Raw genomic sequence first — 845 nt, 5'->3', positions numbered from 1 at the left:
TGTATGCAACGCCGTTTTGTTTTCGGAACACGTTTCCCGTCGGACACGCCCCCGTAAGTGCACGTGAAATTATACGACAAACATTATCGATGGTTTAAACGTAACAGGCCAATAGGAAAATCAACACGTCATTTAATAATATATTCCAAATAATATTATTAAAACTTTGATTGAATTTGGCCTCGTGATAGCTGGGCTAAAATAAATATATCAACAAATGATCAGTCGCTTGTTTCAAGTCGGAACGTAATTCGTGGTGGACGCACCGGAAGTGTGAGCAGCTTTCATTGGAGCGAAGTTGGCAACGTTAACTTCACCAATCAATCTTGAAGTAAGTATCTTAACATAGTTTAAATTCAACCTAAGAACTCCCCACCATAACACAGTCATGATAGTTATGGCGGGTTCGTGTTTGTTTGCTCTAGTTGAGATTTGTATTACGTTACTGTTAGCATAGTAACATTTTCTGACACCATAGAAAACAATAGTGGTTAGCTTTAGCTCCAGCCGAGAACGACATTTACCGAATGCGCGTTACCTTCCTCTTCCAGAATGACGGACCGCTACAACATCCACAGCCAGCTAGAGCACCTCCAGTCCAAGTACATCGGCACCGGCCATGCCGACACCAGCAAGTGGGAATGGCTGGTGAACCAGCACCGAGACTCGCACTGCTCCTACATGGGCCACTTCGACCTGCTCAACTACTTCTCCGTGGCCGAGAACGAGAGCAAAGCCCGAGTCCGCTTCAACCTGATGGAGAAGATGCTCCAGCCTTGTGGACCGCCCGCAGACAAGCCGGACGATGCCTGATTGGAGACACCTGATTCCTGCCTTTTTTTTTT

The 845-nt window shown here is 45.8% G+C and overlaps 1 protein-coding gene across 1 annotated transcript; it reads left to right on the top strand.

Annotated features, from left to right (window-relative positions):
* Positions 1-217: 217 nt before the first annotated feature.
* LOC109509128 (splicing factor 3B subunit 5) lies at positions 218-839 on the top strand. Its single transcript, XM_019859030.1, has 2 exons — positions 218-331; positions 552-839. Exon 2 carries the CDS (start codon positions 553-555, stop codon positions 811-813), a length of 261 nt encoding a protein of 86 aa, XP_019714589.1. The 5' UTR covers positions 218-331; position 552; the 3' UTR covers positions 814-839.
* The last annotated feature ends 6 nt before the right edge of the window (positions 840-845 follow it).

Source organism: Hippocampus comes, unplaced genomic scaffold (assembly GCF_001891065.2).
Source record: "Hippocampus comes isolate QL1 unplaced genomic scaffold, H_comes_QL1_v1.1 C16778956, whole genome shotgun sequence".
NCBI classification, from domain to species: Eukaryota; Metazoa; Chordata; class Actinopteri; order Syngnathiformes; family Syngnathidae; genus Hippocampus; species Hippocampus comes.
This window is presented reverse-complemented; position numbering and strand designations above follow the sequence as displayed.